The following is a 17430-nucleotide window of genomic DNA, read 5'->3' as shown; positions in this document are numbered from 1 at the left end:
TTGGAGAAATGAAAAAGTGATAACACAGACTTTTTTTTAAAAAAAGAGAAACATGTGGAAACTTGCTTGAAGATCACCACATAATCAAAATATCTACATTTTAGTCTCTCCTTTAATATGATCCACCTGCGCAAAAAGAACTCTGCTAGGAACAGAAAAAGACAGTGCTCTGCTTCTTTTCCTGCAGTTCTCTCTCTTCTTGGAAATTATCAAGAAGAGGAAGGTCAGTGATCATGATATGATATCCAGCCTCTTCTAATTTTCTTCTCGATGTCCAGGGCTAAAGCATGAGGAGGGGTCACACTGACTGGACTGCTTCAATCTCACATTGCAATATTATTTGGAAAATGAAAACAAACTTTAGCATTGGATAATGATGATAACAAAACAGGTGCTCATTTAATWCTATGTCAATACTTCCTGATACCACATATGAAGTTCTGGGCTAGACAGATGTTCTGAATTAGAACCAAAGACATGATTTATCTGCTTTGTTTTTCCCCTGTATAAAAACAATTCAGTCATAGATTAATTAGTGGAATATATTACCATATTTAGGATGTCAGTCGTATCTCCAAGGTTTCTGTGATTATTTTCATCATCTGAATCTTCTTCTGCAGACCCTTCACTGAGCTTATCTTTTTGACGATTCTTTTCTTTAAGAYAAAATAGGGAAAGTAAACAAACATTATAGGAACAAGTGATATATAGTAAGCAGAACACCCCACTCTTCCAAAGAGATTATTTCTATTTAACTGCAATGGGATTGAAGCTCTGAGATTCCTCATCCCTCCAACTTAAGCCAAGGCAGAAGCACTTCACTTCCTTTCCACCAGTTTATATTAACATCAGAAGTAGTTCAACAATCTAGCTAGCCTCTCTGTACTGTATATCTCTGACCATTTTTGTAGTCTTTCAATGCATAAATATTTCAGGGAACAAAATTCCTTTTTGGATAATCTTTTGAATAATATTGTACCAATTACACTTTATTAGCTGCAGTCACTATTATCTACAATGCACATTATTTGGAGAGGCAGTGAGTTTGCTAGCTCTAATTAAGCATCATACAAACGTACCTACCTCATTTTCAGGTCCACCTCAAGCTCACTAGGTATATGATCAATGTCATATGGAATGAGGTTTCAGATCTAAGAAGCTAATTCAAATTTCCTGCATTGCTTTCATTGCTTTCCTGGAACCAGAAATGCTAATGAACATGCCACTAGCTCTACAAATAATCATCTTAAGTCTAGCTGAATTAATTAGTTTCAAATTGAATYTGACTGTCTAGTTAATTTCAGCTCACTTCCCATTGAAACACTGTGCATTCTGCACTCTTCAGCACTCCTCTTTCCAGGAAATCACATATGCCGAGGAACCCAGATGTAGCACAGAGCTGTATTAGAGAGTGTCTGCAAAAGTCCAGTCCAGTATCAATATCATTATCCAGGCTTTTGCATTAGCTAGAATATCCTAATTTAGTTAATGCAGAATCAGTAGTACTTCCGCATTTCCAAGAGAAGAAGAAAGCTCTTGTGGGAGTTAGCAGACTTCTTTCTTATCCAATGTCTCTTGTAGGCTTTCCTGAGTCTTTAGGATGTTTTCTAATCACTTTTTCTTTTAATTTTTTTTCTTTATGAAAATGGAAAAAGTGGTTACTTATCTTACAGTACTTTTGTGAAGTCATATTTGTATGCTCCTGAGGAACTACACAATTTATAAGTCCTTATTCTTTCATTCAACCCTCCTCTAAACCCTTAAACATTTTTTCCAAAAATGAACCATGTTGGAGGCAATTTCTTGTATGTACATTTCCACTTTTATATCTGTATTCTGTCAGAGCCTCATGAAGTAAGACTGGACTAGAACATCAAACTCAGCAATTAAGAATGATGAAAGCCAAATTACACAATTCTCAGAAAACAGCAACAAAATGTAGGGACACTTTACCTGTTTCATGGTCCAACTTCATAGGCTTAGCTTTAGGAAGACTTGTTGCAGAAAAACAGGGCGGGCTTGTATTGCTAGTCACGTGCAATGAAGATTTTAAAAAGTTTTCTCCCCGTGGAGGCAGGGTTTGTATCATTCGAATAAACTGTTCTGGTGATATTTCCTTTAGAAGATTAACAAAACAAAACAAAACAAAAAAAAATTTTGAGAAAATTCTGAGGACAAGAAGAGAAGATTAAAATATAAGGAACCTCTCATACCTAGCAGAGGTATTTTCATCTAGTTGATGCTATAAACAAGATTTCTTGCACATGTTGCTTGTTTATAGTCCTAGAAAACGGAGAGGTTTATGACGAGATATTTTATGTAGTCTCTACACAATAATCATCCCATAGAGTCTTAAAACGTAGACAAAGTGGAAAAAAAAAGCTTTGATTTTTATTTAAAATAAAAATACTAGTTTTTCAAAAAACATTGAAATAATTAATTCACAGCATCATCATCTTTTTACAAAATAAAGGAAATTTCATCTTTTGTGTTTTTGTGGTAGAGTTAGTTTTTAGACAGGTAAGTGAGATGATCTCTGTGCTTGTTAGGGAAATCACAGGGAATGTGCAGATGAAGATAAAGGAAAAGAAACTGCTGTTTTAAGTAGCTATATGGTCTTAGGATCCTTTAAAGCTGATTGTGAAACTTCCCCCTTTGATGTTTTATAATCTATGAACTATCTCAAGGACTCAAAGGGACCACTAAAAAAGGTTAAGTTCTAATTAAAAAAAAATATTTCTAAGATATTTTTAAAAACACAAAGAACAAGCTATATAGTTTAGAATTAAAAACAAAAACAGAGTCTTTTCATACATCATAAACAAGTAAAACCAGACCAATATCTATTTTTAATCTGCATGAATTTTGTCAACAGGGTAGGTATCCCTTCTTCTTTCTACACATTCAAATTAAACATGTGTTTTGAAAATAGGTATTTATCTGGTAGGTATGTGCTGTGATTTTAGTTTAAATAAGGGTTTTGTTTCTTGCAAAAACTCAGACAGCTCTGAATTTACCTTCTCTCGACGTCGCATTCGTGCTGATAACGTTCGTGGAAAGGTGCTTGCTATTGATGAATCTACACTCATTCTAGAGATAGTAGCTGTCAAACGGTTTTCATACAAATCTTCTAAGAGTATGTCTTCAGATCCTTTAGGCCTTGGAGCAGCAAAAACTAACATGTGACAACCACCACAAGCAACCTACAGCGCAAAAACAAAGTTCTGATTATTTCATATGTATCAATATCATATCAATACAACGATCTCATTTTCTTACAATCATCTCTAGAGACTTAAATAATGAAGAAAAAAACCAAAAAATGTTAAATGGGAAATAATTAGCTTCAAATTTAGCTACTGACTTYAGTAAGATAGAAGTACATAAATATGATTACTGAAGCTTAATAATCTATATTCATTTTTTCTTACTTAAATACAATAGATGATATTTAAGTAAAACTTAAATTATTGATACAGAAGAAAACAAAGCTATTTCCTCTGATTTTCAAAAGAATTGTAGCKCATTATCTGGATGCAAATCAAATGTTAACAACACTGACAATTACAGTGACAAAACCTAGATATTTTATCACAAAACCCATAAAAAGTAATGCTAAGTACTAAACCCATCTAGTAAATAAGGTATCATTACATAAAAACAATAGGTTTCACTTTTAAAAAAGTTTCAGACTGTAAATTGTGTTTGTGTTTTTGATACTGGCAATTCTGTGATATTTTTCTTAAACATCCTCAGGAAACAGACTAAAGCAATGACCTTAAAAGAAAAGASTATTTCTCTTTTCTCATCCTGTTTGGATTAAAAAAACAACAGCTTAAGTTTTGTTAAGATTTTGTAAATATCCCACTGTATAATCATTAAAATTAATACAAAATCACTCTGGGGTTTTCAGAATAGATATCARTTCCCCCTTACTGCCAACAATCTAAAAGCAACGTGTTTTATTTTATAGGATACTATCAGCTCTATAGACCAAAACACTGTAGTATGGCACTACTGAATAAAATCCTAAAAAGTGCTCTATACGTACAGTCCAAACCAAGTACATTCAAAACTGAATAAGCAGCATAAGCAAATATAAGCCCCTTTCTTTTTCCAATTATTGTTATCTATTAATTAAACACAGTAGGAAAAATGATTCTATAAATGAGATTTCAGAAGTCATTAATAATGCATCTCATAAAAACATAAACATTTTGATGTCTGAGAAACACGAACAAAAATTTTACCAAAAGGACTGTGAACCTCAAAAAGTTAGAACATAGAGTGGGTTCAAACTGATTTGTAAAATTCTCTTCTCCAAGTCCTAACTTTCCATGTCGCCCATCTCCAAAGGTAAACATGAGGCCATTCTCTGTAAGTGGAAAAAAAGGATGTTATTAATAACAAAAGTTCAACAGAAATACATCATAAAACCATTACAAATAAAGAAATATACTGTGCAAGTAAGAACATTCCTCTTCCAAAAGTAAAAACCGAATAATTATTTTTAGACTCTGTATAGATGAGTATAATCCAAAAACATGTATATTTTCAGACAAAGTTTTAGATTAGTCTAGACAATTTGGAAAAAAAYCCACAAACAATAAAATAGAAATTGTGTAGTGAAACAAAGGCTTATAAACAAGAATACTTGTTTGCAAGGCGTGACTATGACATTGCAGTTCCCCAGGAGATAATGTGTACAGAACTACACACGGATCTGAATCAGAAATTCCTAATATCCAATCTGGCTTTCTCACTAACTCTCACATAGCTTTGATCACTCAACCTTTAGAAATAGTAAATCTGCATATATCTTCTTTTTCTACTACTCATTTTGCAGAGAAAGCTTATTCAGTGCAGTGAAGAGTCACTAGAAGTGCATTTCAGAATTTTTCAGTTACATACCTGCTATTACAGCAGTATGATTTTCCCCGCATGCAATGTTACGTATTTTATGCCTCCTCAAATGTTCCACAGACTTTGGTACAGAAGTTTCAAAAATAAAAGTACCATGTCCCAGTTGTCCGTACTGTCCAAGTCCAAAAGTGTATACATCTGTCTCTGAAAATGTACAGGAGAAGTTAACAACAAATATGCTGCCACATAYATTTTAACCTGCTTTGTATTAACAAAATGGAAGTTAAATGACATTGGTATCAAAAAAGCAATGCTTTACCAATTAATACTGACAGAAGAAAATGAAAAGAAATAGGCAGTGAAATTAAATACAGAAAAAAAWTTGAATGGACAAATATGCAATATATTTTCTAACATATAGCATAACTGCAAAATGATCCAATGATGACATGTACACATAGAATCAGCTAACARAAATTTATGGGAGTTTACTGCAGTTAATTCAAAATATGATGTTTACATATAGGTGTATTTTCAAATACAACAGTCTCATCTTAGTTTCTTGTTGCCTACAACACATACATTGCATGAGCCCAAATTTAACAGACTAGCTCTCTTTAAATTAGAACTAATTTTCTAATTTGTATGGAAGAAAATATGGGAAAAACATCAGAACAGGCTTCAGTATTCTGTTAGGCTACCAAATCAACCCTGCCTTCAACACAAAGAATGTTATAATTGGTGTTATCTTGTGACAGAATAATCACTTTTCCACACTGTACTTTTTGTCCATTTAACGGACTGTCTGTGCCAGGAAAWAGAATGTGAGGTTCTCCAAGGCAATAAAGATTCTTGGTGTGTCCATCCCTGGCACTCCATCACAACTGGGGAAGACTGTGAAGCTTGGAAATCTTGATGAGGTCATGCTCAAATAGGGAAATTCAAAGATTAATTTTTTGGGGGGGAAGAGGAGACATTTTCCTAGAATTTTATTCTCTCTCCTCACTCTTTTTTGTMAGTAGGCAACAACAGAAAAGCAAGAGAAATACTAATTAACATTTKCAATATACTGTGAAAACCTGTGAAAGATTGGGAAGGCTATAAAAATATTCTGCCTCAAGCAGAAACAGCTGAGACTCAGGAGCAATACATCACTACATCACTATCATGAAGAGGGTGCAGAGCCCGGCCACTCCTGCTATACRGATGGCATCAGGTCAAAAACATCACCATCTTCAAGAGCAAGAGAGGAATGGGCTTCCACAGCTGAATGTACAGAATGACAAAGAAACGAGCATCTTTGCTTTTTGAGCAGTTATTCGTGCTCAGGAAATGAGGTCATTGGAATAGCAAAGTATGCTTCACTGCCACAGAACCAGTTTCTGTTCTGTAACCAAATACCCTTCTGCTGTTACTCTTAGAGCAGCCACAAAGCGAAGAAATAYTAAAAACAAATTATGGTTACCATTCTCCCCAACCAACCTTTTGCTTCTGTCACAGAAAGTGGACAACGGACCAAATTTCATATTGCTGCCATAGTACACTCATGAATTCATATTGAACTTTCAGACTTACGAAGAAATCAGGTAAGCTGTAAACACTAAATACAGAAAAAATATCTATCTAGGACACAATCTGCCCTTTCTATCCCTTTTAAAATTGTTCCATATTAACATGTCATGAATTCTCACCATAAAAAATATGGTCTCAAACTTTTTTAGATTGAATGTGCAAAATACTTTGTAAAGCATTTTTTTCTACTAAATTTAATTGTRAAGCTCCCTCTACTGGAAATTTCAGTGCAAGAAAGCAACACCTTAGAAGGACATATCTTTTTAAAGTAAAACAAGGAATAAGAATTTTCCTGTTATTTGTACTTTCTGGATAAGAATCAAGAAACTACTCCTGAAAGACAGAAATTTTCTTTAAGTGAACTGAGGAAGTTTCATCTGCATTTTAGTAAATGGATTTTTCAGGATGTCTGAGTTCATAAATTCTATCTTAAAATACTGTGTTTGTCCTAACATTTCTTTGAAGACAGGCAGATCACATCATTTTCAAATTATATAGCTTTATCTGATTAATGTAATTACTTTGAGTGAAGYTGGGATTTTTTTCATATTCTCTTTAATCCTAGGTTGATATACGGAACACTTCTTTCATAAAACAAATTAGATCTATAAAGGCTTTCATGTTTAGAGGAAGATATTCCCAGATGCAAACCTGAAGTACGGGAACCTATTTTCTGGGGGAGAACAGACCAATCTAAAACCAATTTGGAGGGCCTTTATAAGAAGAATGAAATTTTCCACTGCCCCAGGGAACCTGAATTTTGCTTCTCCTAAAATCTGTTTATTAGTCAGTTATCAAGGAACAGGAGGACAAAAATCCTGCAGCTTTAAATGACTTACCTCTCTCAGAGAACATTTATTCAGGATCCAGTGAAGAAGTGAGGCCAAACCTCAGTAATAATCCCATTTAGCAGAAATGAGGTATTTCTTCCAAGCTATCTTTAGAAATACAGAAGTCTACAGCAAAACTATCTTATAGACCTGGTGATTACATGTCAGAGGTGTACTCCATCATTCCGAACGTGAATTTGCAAATGACTGCTGACAACACAAATCCAAAAGGGGACACAGCCCCACAGTTTCTTTTTCTTACTGTACTCAGTCCCAAYAATGCTATGGTTAGATGATGCAGATGAGACACATGGCCACCAGAAGGGCAGATCTCACTCCCCTTTTTTCTGTCCCCACTTGCACTGTCTCTGCTGTCCACCTGGCTACTGGCTACTTAGCTCAGAAAACCAGGTTTGGGGATTTTTGCTGTGGTAGTTTTCTGTGGAATGGGCAAAACAGGACCAGAGTGGAACAAGGAAAGACACACCAGAGCTATGTGTGGCACTGCCTCCAGCAGTGCTAGTGAACCACGAGGAAGGCGCAGCCAATGAGCAGCACCCAGAGGAAGTAGCACAGAATTCCTGTCTCGCCCTGAGGAAGGCATTGCTGTCTCCCAGCAGCCTCTCATGAGAAGGGGCCCTAAAGGATGAAGAGAAGTGGTTTCAAAGCCTGCACAGAAACCAATGGCTTCCCTGTTCCAAATGATCTCCTGCACTTCTACTTTACTTCCTGTATTTTCCTTTTTGGAAGAACGTCGACATTTCCTGATATTTGTGTTCAAAAGGACATCTTCCTTCTTTGCATGCTTCTTCTGGAGTATAGAAATGCACTTCAATCTCAATGACAGCTGTCCCTACAAATGAAATAGTCCTAGGCAAAAATCTATGTAGCTTTCAGGTATTTTTTACTTCTTATGCTATGTGGCAAAAGAACTGAGCGAGTTCCAAGAGTCTTCTGCAACAAGAATCACACATTCCTTCCCATGTACTTAAAACTGTGTACAAAGTTAAAAATCTCTAGAAGAATAACAAAAACRTACAGATTTTCTAATAGCTCTCCATATGGCTTTATTCCCCTTGAACCACATTATTCATAGAATCATAGAATCATAGAATCAGGAAGGTTGGAAGGGACCTCTGGAGATCATCTAGTCCAACCTCCCYGCTCAGCAGGGTCACCTAGAGCATGGTAGACAGGGTTGCATCCAGGCGRGCCTTGAAGATCTCCAGAGAAGGAGACTCCACAACCTCTCTGGGCAACCCGTCCCAGTGCTCCGTCACTCTCACAGGGAAGAAATTCCCCCTCACGGTCAGGCAGAACTTCCTGTGCTTCARTTTCTGCCCATTGCCTCTTGTCCTGTCACAGGGGACAACTGAAAAGAGTTTGTCCCTGTCCCTTGACACCCTCCCTTCAGGTACTTGTACACACTGATAAGATCCCCCCTCAGGCTTCTCTTCCCCAGGCTGAAGAGGCCCAGACCTTGCAGCCATTCCTCATAGGGCAGGTGCTCCAGCCCTCTGATCATCTTCGTAGCCCTACGCTGGACTCTCTCCAGTAGCTCCATGTCTCTCTTGTCCTGGGGAGCCCAGAATTGGACACAGTACTTGAGATGAGGCCTCCCCAGGGCTGAGTAGAGGGGCAGGATCACCTCCCTCGACCTGCTGGCAACACTCTTCCTAGTGCACCCCCAGGATATCATTGGCTTTCCTGGCCACAAGGGCACATTGCTGGATCATGGTCAACTTGTCATATTATTATTATTATTATATCAATGAGCTATTCACTATTATAGTTTTATTTTTAAACAGCTTATACTGAAAAATACTGCTGTAAAAATCAGCTGTCTACACAATACTTAGTTTTATCAGAGCCAGGAAACTGGATTTGGGGATTGCAGTATAAATAGTATATAGACTTAAGGAATAGTTTAATAAATCTAAATAATCCTATATGGTTTCAACAATCAGTTCTGTCATGAAAAGGTAGAAGATTTTCATTCTTCTCATTCTCTTTCAAAACGATAACTTGACTTTTTTTTTCTTTTTAAAAAACYTTGAGATGAAAAAKCCAAAATTTTATATACTAATGCACTAATGTTCTGTATTATGTATGATGTGAAACTATCTATTCTCCAAGGACTGCTACACTTTTTCCTTTGAAGAAGTATCTTTGCTCTCCCTCCTCTCAGAGAATAAAAGGAGGTAATATATCCTTTTATAGAAAGGATTATTTCCAGATGATCTGTCCTCATTTGAAAAAAGGAAGATATTAAGGCCACTCCCAATCTGTTTCTTCTTTCCTAATCTTCTCAATTCAGAAGTAGTTTTTACTCGACTTACTTAARAGCTTATTGAAAAAGTGCAAAAGTTGGGATTGCTGCTTTTTGCTTTCTTATATTTTTGAAGGTGATCATACTAACAGCTTTCACTTTCAGCAGAAAGTGTTTGCAAGAATCCTGGGTAGTGGATGCACGTCTTTTTAGTTTCTGAGTGGGAGAAGTCATCTGGGAGGAGGATATGACCTTCCTGAATGAGCTGATAAACTGTTATGAAATTGATAGGTTTGTGCTGCTACAGTAAGAGAAAATTTTTGCAGCAATTAAATTTTTAACTGTGTTATTTTGTTTACTCTGTAGAATAATTGTAAAATATTAAAGGCAAAAGTAACAATAAGACTTTTAAAGAAGATCGTTTCTAACATTATATTCAAAATTTCTATCCTCATAAATAGTTTCTTTCTTGTTGTTGTTCTCAACAGCTCAATTTTCTACTCTCTGGAAAAAAAATGTAAAGTTTTCCCATTTTAGAGTTTAAGAGCAAAAAATGCATTATTTTAATGCMTACTGCCTACCATTCACTGATACACTGCTGCAGAGATTTCAAACAGTATTTTCACGTTTCTTAGCACACAAAATTGCAAATAGAATAGATATCAGCCATAAAAAAGAAATAAAATGAAGTGCTTTGGAATGGACTAATCATGTATGAGAGTCAGGAAGAAACTTGTCTCATATTCAGCAAGATAACTGAATTACGYTTTCATCTAATTTGATAGTCCTAAATAGAACTGATGGCAAGAAAGGAACCAGGATGCACTACAGTTTCTCCATATGACATTTTGTCCTATCCTATTCCTATATTAAATCAGACAGATGAAACTGGGCAATACACAATAGCTAGAAATTCACTTAGTATTTTTTAGGGCTGAAATGACATACTCCGGAAAACTGGAAAGACTCTGAAAAGATGAAAACTGTATCAGTAGATACTTTGTTACTAAAGCTGAGTGGTGTCCTTTTTCCACATAAGTTGGAACATAAAAATCAGAATTTGTTCAACTACTGTACAGTTTCTTGATTTAGGAGATTGAACTTAATAAACATATAAATGTATTTGACCCCCTTTGAAGCTATATCCCTTATCAAAATTCTGAACTTGTGGTCATGCTACTTCATCTGAGGATGCAATATATACCTCCACATTGATTCCAAGTTAAGTTTCTGGTGAAAAGCTTATAATGCATGTGTGTTACACTCACTTTTTATATGATTACGGTGTCCTAATCTACTTCTCCCAAATATTTAAAGAGTAAATACTCTATGAGTCAGAAGAATTTGTGCATGTTAACACTCCTGACAAAGTATCTTTCACATTAGACAGTATTTCCTTTATCCTCTACTCTTGTTTAAAGTGCCTGAAAAACCACTAGTTCATAGTTACAGCTGATTTAATAATAGTTGAATTATATTTTAAAAAATCTGTCCGAACTTTCAGTTTTATCACAACAATTATCAATCTTTAGGCAAATGCATTTGTCAGAGGATACTGCTTTCCTTTATCTCTTTGTTCAACTGGACCTTCTGGCACTGGTCTGCCAGCTAACCCAGCACTAAATCTCTATCTTAYTTGTCTTCTATTACAAAATCTATTTCCACAGTCAAGTAAATCTTATATAGTAAAAGATGTTGCTTACTGTGACATTTTCTTCACTATATTTATTCTTCAGTTTTTATACTCTGCCTCTGGGTTCTCCTTCTAGCTTCTGTCTCTAGAGATTTCACTATACTGCTGATGTCATCCAAGTCTACATCTTCCAACTAAATCTCTATAAGAATTATTTGGTGTAATGTAATTTTATTACACCAAATACCATTAAAACAAAGTCTCTATTGGTTGGTTTTAGATTTATGGTTAAAAAAATAATCAATAATGATAATCTAATTCTTTGTGCAGAACTTTATGACGCATAAAATATTGCTAAGATTTATACATTTGCTGGCCCCAAATTTATGGTAATTTTTTCCTAATAATGATAATCTGATTTCCTACAGAGAAACTCATTTTATGACATAAAATACTGCTAGGGTGAGACTGCATGTTGGTGGAAGAACAAAGGCTTTGAAATGTAGACGAATGTTTGTGTTATTTCCTGGATTGGCTACTGTTATTTCCTCTTCATACATTTCCCAAAGGCATTTTAACTCACTCAGAATCTTGCAGCTTAATTTATCATTACCCATAACCTTTCCCAGCACATCACTTCAGCCTTTATTCTCTCCRGTGGCTTGCAGTGCAATACCACATCAAATTACTTGCAATTCCTCTCAATCAGATTTTCATTTTATATTTTAGAAATTTTTATTATATAACCTAAAGACACTTCACCAGATTAACAACAGATGACTATTTAACATTTTAAATGCAGCTTTAAGGAGTGATGTCTATACATCTTACTTGTTTATACAGCTCTTGCATTTTGGGTTAGGAAAGGAGATAATTACGGGAATGCTAAACAGTTGCAGAATTCATTACAAGCCAAAGATGATATTTTGGAAATCATCTATGGGCCAAGTCAAACTCCCTTTTCTTCCTTTACAGTATTTTACAATTATTTAGTCCAATGAAAACATAGAATATGATGAGCAAATGGTGGCTTCAACAAGATGGTCAGGAAAGCTGGGAAAGAAGGAAAGAGTTTTCTATCTGAATTGGAGCTCCCAGAAGCTACAGGAATTATAAAAAATACATAATATAAGGTATTTAATTAGATCAACATTTATGAAAAAGTTCATAATGGATTCATGGTAGGAACTATGCCATCATATTACAGAAAAAAAAAAAACAACTTGCTTTCTGGAAAAAGAAGGCAGGCTGATTGGTCTAGATTTCACTGGGTCATACACTATTATCTCTTCCTCAAGCATAGAGATACTGCAATCACTGAATTGCCACAAACTCTATATACAGCCCACTTTTAAATGTAGCTATCCTTTCACTTCGAAAATTTTATTTAATATCCAACTTAAACAACCCTTGCTGCAACTGGAGTTCCACTCTGAGATCTCACGAAGAGAACAGCTTCCTCCGAGAAGCAACATTCTATGCGAAAACTGGTGCCATGCTTTTCCTTAGCTTTCCCCTTTCTAGACCACCAAATCCACCAGCCTTTTTAAATCTTTCGTCACAATTATGTTTTCCAGTTATGTTTTCTTGTTGTTCTGATTTGACACTCCATAATAATTTTATAGCTTTTATAAAACTTGATAGCCAAACTGTACATGATGTTCTAGTAAAACCTTTAACACTGTTGAACACAGTGGAAAGCTCTCTTAATCTTTTTACACACAAAATGTTTTACATATCTGTGATGCAATTAGAATAGCATTATATGGCTATCTTTTGCTTGCTTTCGTTTGTGTTATCTTTCAGTTGTGTATCAACAGAATTTATTTAATTGTCTCAACATTTTTTCAGCTAGTGAAGTTCCAGTTGATTGACCTGTAATTTGCAGGCTCTTTAGATTCCCTCAACTGTACTTCTGAAATCATGAAGGTAACTGAATGTTTCTAAGACTGTCTCAATATTTGAACTGGTCCAAGTTGAATTTTCATGAGGCCCAGACTCTTGAAAACATTCAACATATCTAGTAAGTTTCTAAGATATCTTATTTCCCCATTCTTTCCAAAGTTCGTTTTCTGTTATAAAACGAATTCTGTATTACAGCCAATTATTAAAGCCTTTGATTTTCCCTGTTATAACTGCTAAAATTTTTAGCTCTCTGAATCATTAGAGTTAAAAAAGAATTAAACAGGCATTCTGATTTCAAATGGTAGTAGTTTCAGTTTTGACAATGGTTATGAACTTCTAAATTCCATTCAAAACTGTATAATTACTTTGCATATATACTGGGAACACATCTAGGAAAGTCAGCCAATGAATACATTTTAACAAAGACAACAACTTACTGTATTTCCTAAAAATATCCTTTTTTGCTGGTAGTTTCTCACTTTTCAAATTTCTAACAATGCACTAGCATTTTTTTTTGTGAATATCAAGAGCATTGCAATTTCTTAAGATATTACCTTTACTCATTCACCATTCAAATTTTTAAAACTTATTTCTTATAAAAGTAATTCACTAACACTTTATTTGATACTTACTGTGAAAACAAAATTATTCATGCACGACACACTAAGCATTATCCAAAATCACAYGCTAAACAAAACTAGCAGAATGTTACTTAGTAGAAACTCATAGAATGTTAAATGTGAGCAAGATTAGGCGAAATTATGAAAAAASCTGAGTGTCCTAAAGCAATGGGAGTTAAAGTTTCTTGACAGTTCAGATTAATAGACATGTTTATTAAACAATATTTTAATAAATAATTTTCTTTGAGACAAGTACAGCTACTAAAAGGAGTATTTTCTCAAAACTTACATCCTAAGTTTTATTCTGAGATTCCACAGCATTTAAATGAGCAATACAAAACTGCATTGTTTTGTGACTTAAAAGTAGATCTAAAAAATCATTGGAGATGATGTTATGACCCCATAYGTAAAATGAAATACAACAAAAGTCACAATACTCTTAGCATAGGATGGCAATTTCTCTGAAATACTCAAGAATTTTTATCTTAGAAGCTAAGCCAATCCATTTTAATGAGCTGTTCAAAAAGATTCAAAGCTTAACATATTGTATGGACTGTAAGTCCAATCAGAGAAAAGAAAATCTGAAGATTAAACAGTTAAATATCAGAAACCATTTAACAACCTTGAAAGAGTCTAGAATAATTTATCATTTTAAGAGAATTTTCATTTGGAATCAAGGTGTCTTAAGGAGGTCAGAGTGAGATTACACAATTTCAGTAACTATTTTTGACTTGGTAATCTGTACTGTGCAGAAATTGGAAAAATTAAACAGCATTTATATAAAAACAATGAAAGACCTCAGCCTATAAATATATATGTAAATACATATACGTTTCTCAAGCAGACAAACTCACCAACTCACTTTGGAGAACACTTTTTTTWAAAAAAATACATGCACATATCTATCCAAGCGCATCCTAATACTTGAATGTCTCTCTCCTTGTACAACACTACTCACAATCTTTTTTTATTACAGTGTCCCTTTTGCACCACTCMGTCACTACTCCATATCCTTTCCATATTCATCCACTACATCTCAGTTCCTCCCAACTCGTTTTGTAGTTTTACCACAAGATCTATTATTATGAAGTCTTTCAGTGCTGCACTATTCTTCAGCTTTCACAGCGAAGGCGGCTTACATACTCTCTGAATACTCTGTTCCTAGGTTACTGCCCCAGCACCCACAGAAGGACCAGAGGCTTGCTTTATCTTCCTTATTCATAAGAATCCTTCTTACTTCCAAGATAGGCATCATCTCAAAGGCATGACAGATGCCTTTTTACTCCAGGACCCTGATATCCTCTGTAAACTGATGGAAACGGTTCTAATCACACAAGGACTTTCCCATTCACATGAGCAGATGGAGATAATTTAAAATGTGCCAGAAAGAAGGTTTGTAGCCCAAATGCACTTAAGAGACTAGATAAATATATTAAAAAACAGTAAAAAGAATAAAACAATTTAGGTTAGAATCTGTAGAAATGAAGAGCTAGCTATACCTAGCATTTATCTCTTTGAAAAGCTAATTTACAATTGACACACAACTATTTATTAGTCTAGTAAAATACAGCATATTTCATCTGGAAATAATGTACCTACAATCCTGGGAACTAATATATGAGTTTTATATACTGAACTTTATATACTTCTATGATATATTTAATGCACTATATCTGTAATACTTTGATGTAAATGTTAAAGATTCTGCTCAGTCACACACAAACTCTGTATTACAACAGGGATAATTAATCCATTTAGACATCTAGCAGAACATGTATCTCTTTATCACTATTAACAGGCAGCTAGTTGGAAAGTGACTGCCTAAATATTACATATTCAGGATAATTTAAAATTTATTACTGAAGGGATGCTTTTCCATAAAACTCCCTTCTTCTCATACCCCCTGAAAAGAAACACTGATCATCTTACATTTCAGTGGGATGYATATTCTTCAAGGTAAATTGAGATTACTGACTAAGTTACAGGGCTATAAAAAAAAAGCTAGCTAATTTGCATACCTGTAAGGACCACAGTGTGTCCTCCACCACAAGCAACCTTATTAACCTTTTCCATAATTCCTGGTACAGGCTGTGGGACTCTACTGTTCTTCAGCTGTTCAGGCAACAATCCCAGCTTCCCATTCTCAGGTTCTCCAAAAGTATAGAGCTCACCATCTCCTGTGAAAATACGGAACAGAGCAGGTTTCCCAGCATGCACTCAGAAGCAAGTCTGGGGTGTCAAGGCTGTTGCAGACACAGATCGGTAGAACAGAAAAGTGTATGAATACTATAGGGTAATCTTACCAATCAGTTTAGTAACACACCACACACTTATATTCTATTATTAAAGCTCAGTCATCAGAAGCACTCATTTACAATAATTTTGGAAACATGCACATTTACACTTGAGTACAAAATGTACTTTTATTTTCAGAGGAATACATTCAGTGTAGACAAATTTACAGAATTCAGAGTCATTAGTATTGCACTTTGAACAAATGTCTGAGTGATTCTAATTCAAAAGCTATGAACCCCTAGCCAATAAAAAAAATTGACTTAACCTTAGAAATGCCTTTCTTCCCCACAGAAAATAGAAATAGATGAGCTCAGAGACATTTCTGGAGTTGAAGTCTTATTTAGATGTTCAGAATTGTACATTAAAGAGGTCCATCCCTCTTTCCAGTGAACATAAAAAGAGCATAAGAAAACAAGMATATTTCTAAGATAATGTTAGTCTTTGCGAATATTTCCATTATTTCTCAGCACAGCTGGTATCTTTGTTTCTTTTTTCTCCCATTTTGTCAGCCTGAACTTAAAATTTGAGAATATAAGGACAACAGCATTAACCAAAAAATAAGCATAYACAGAAATAGGAAATAGGAAAAAAATAAAAATGACTATACGAATAGAAGTGTAAAGTAAGCTATATGTACATTTTAAAAAGCAAACGAAATTAGTCAAATGATTAAAACCAAGTTAAAAATTGAAGGATGTGATTTAAAAGTAACTGAAGCTTATCAAAACTTGGGCAAAAAAAGCAGTCAGGAAAGGAACTTTCTCATTCTCAGAATAAAAAACTCTAAGGATAAGGTCAAAACTGATGTAAGAAATATGTCATTTTTGTTGTATYCTCCTGAGCTTTCCTCTAGCAATACACTCAATTAAAAATTTCATTTTGCATGAATAAAAAGTAAGCAAGAATTTCAGTTTGCAAAACTGCATCTTCCTTGTGCATAGCTATAGGCCAATAAGTCACTAGTATAATTTCATTTAAGTCATCTGATAAGTCCAGTGGATAAACTATATTCACAGTGTTTTTTTCTGAAATACTTTTGCTGGCCACATATTATTTTCTCTGTGGCATTTGGCTCTCGATTACTTAGTGCTAAACAGTGATTAGAGCAGTTGGTGCACAGAACAGAGCAGCACAGGCACTGCTGTTGTAAGGATGTTCATCCAAGGACTCCGGTGCATTGAAAAAACTCTTAAACTACTACATCTTTACTACGAAGTAGCAGTTCTCCTCTCATCCTCTTAGAGGAAGTATTTGGAGCAGTCGTGCTGATCTAATATGTATGTTTGTGTATTAACGTTTGTTATCTACAATCTGTGATAAGCAAATAAAACTGGCAATTGATTATGATCTAGTTTCTTCAAATGAAGCCTCAGGAGAGGATTTTAACAATTTTAACTCTAGTGAAAATCTGAGATATGTCTGTTACTTTATGGTTAAGTTCAT

General features: G+C 34.7%; 1 protein-coding gene across 3 annotated transcripts in view; it reads right to left on the bottom strand.

Moving 5' to 3' along the window:
* Positions 1–17430, bottom strand: part of RPGR (retinitis pigmentosa GTPase regulator) — a 64849-nt gene that overhangs the window by 27424 nt on the left and 19995 nt on the right. For all 3 annotated transcript variants that reach the window (XM_085319421.1, XM_085319420.1, XM_085319422.1), the window contains 6 exons: positions 15711–15869; positions 4912–5067; positions 4251–4375; positions 3018–3203; positions 1954–2116; positions 550–656 (listed from right to left, as the gene is read on the bottom strand). In XM_085319421.1, the coding sequence (XP_085175547.1) occupies positions 550–656; positions 1954–2116; positions 3018–3203; positions 4251–4375; positions 4912–5067; positions 15711–15869 (896 nt within the window). The remainder of the gene's footprint in view (positions 1–549; positions 657–1953; positions 2117–3017; positions 3204–4250; positions 4376–4911; positions 5068–15710; positions 15870–17430) is intronic.

The sequence above is a fragment of the Rhea americana genome, unplaced genomic scaffold (genome assembly GCF_003343005.1).
Source record: "Rhea americana isolate MKP2758 unplaced genomic scaffold, rheAme1 scaffold_59, whole genome shotgun sequence".
Classification (NCBI taxonomy): Eukaryota; Metazoa; Chordata; class Aves; order Rheiformes; family Rheidae; genus Rhea; species Rhea americana.
This window is presented reverse-complemented; position numbering and strand designations above follow the sequence as displayed.